General features: G+C 39.0%; 1 protein-coding gene across 1 annotated transcript in view; it reads left to right on the top strand.

Moving 5' to 3' along the window:
* Positions 1 to 692: 692 nt before the first annotated feature.
* The window catches only part of nosip (nitric oxide synthase interacting protein), an 18,776-nt gene continuing 18,276 nt past the window's right edge, over positions 693 to 1,192 (top strand). The window contains exons 1-2 of the mRNA XM_015403931.1: positions 693 to 876; positions 955 to 1,060. Coding sequence (XP_015259417.1) covers positions 991 to 1,060 — 70 coding nt within the window. The 5' untranslated portion in view covers positions 693 to 876; positions 955 to 990. The remainder of the gene's footprint in view (positions 877 to 954; positions 1,061 to 1,192) is intronic.

The following is a 1,192-nucleotide window of genomic DNA, read 5'->3' as shown; positions in this document are numbered from 1 at the left end:
AAGAGAAACGTCTTCAAACCTGGAAACAAAGTCCAGTGGAGTCTTTTTAACTTTTTTGGAATGATTAGGTCATGTTTTTTTTCCAACAATATTTTTATTGTATTTTTTTTTACAGATGTATCCGCCATATAACCAATACAATCAACAGCATCAGCAAACATCCTCTTAGGCACATATCTGCATAGATTCCTTTAAGGATACAGAAGATAATAGTCCATTGCTGAGGCTCCCTTGTTTAACCTTTCAGTCTGACATTAATCTTTTCTTCAGCTGCCTTCTTCATCTTGAGACACATCCACTCTTTCAACAAAGGCCCAGAAGGGTCTTGAAATGTTTCCAAATAATTCAGTTTTCCCCTTTTGGAGATATGTTATGCATTCCAGAGGTAAAGTCTTCAACATTTGCCTGATCCATTGTTTGATACCTGCTCCTGTTGTTTTTCTTCCAGAATAGTGCTATATTCATTTGGCTTGTAGTAGACAAATATCAAACAATAATTGTTCACATTTGGTAAAGAAAGTATTTTTTGGATACATCCTAAAATTAGGAAACCCCGATCTAGTGTAATATCTGTTCAACAGTATTCTTTTATTGTTCTCTCGAAGTTTTAAATTTCCCTACATTCCCAGATGATTAGGTCATGTTTCTAGTCCCCCAGTAGGTGGCGGTATGCACCTACTGAACGTTTGCAGTCCGCCAGCAAACAGACAAGAAGAAGAAGCAACAACAAAAACATTACAAGGAAAGAGAATCAATCGAATCAAACGGATTTAATTAGTCATTTTCCCCAGAGATCAAATCTTTATCGGCTCCACTGTAGAGCTGTTGTCCACTGGAGGAAGCATTTTTAAGTTTATCTTCATAAACCTTCCAGAGGTTTGTTATTTATGTGTCTACTTTAGCCGCTAAAGCTAACCTGCGACTCGCTGTCATTTGAACAGCATTTTCTGAAAGTTTTCAGCTGAATAAACAAAGAAAAACAGCCACAGCATGACTCGCCATGGGAAGAACTGCACAGCAGGAGCTGTTTACACCTACCATGAGAAGAGGAAGGACACAGGTGAGCGTTAGCTTCAGAGGAGCTAACAGCAGAGTTAGCTTCAGAGGAGCTAACAGCAGGGTTAGCTTCATATGAGCTAACAGCAGGGTTAGCTTCAGAGGAGCTAACAGCAGGGTTAGCTTCATATGAGCT

Source organism: Cyprinodon variegatus, unplaced genomic scaffold (assembly GCF_000732505.1).
Source record: "Cyprinodon variegatus isolate N-32 unplaced genomic scaffold, C_variegatus-1.0 Scaffold1596, whole genome shotgun sequence".
NCBI lineage: Eukaryota > Metazoa > Chordata > Actinopteri > Cyprinodontiformes > Cyprinodontidae > Cyprinodon > Cyprinodon variegatus.
Note: the sequence above shows the minus strand (reverse complement) of the source record. Positions and strands in the feature narration are given on the sequence as shown.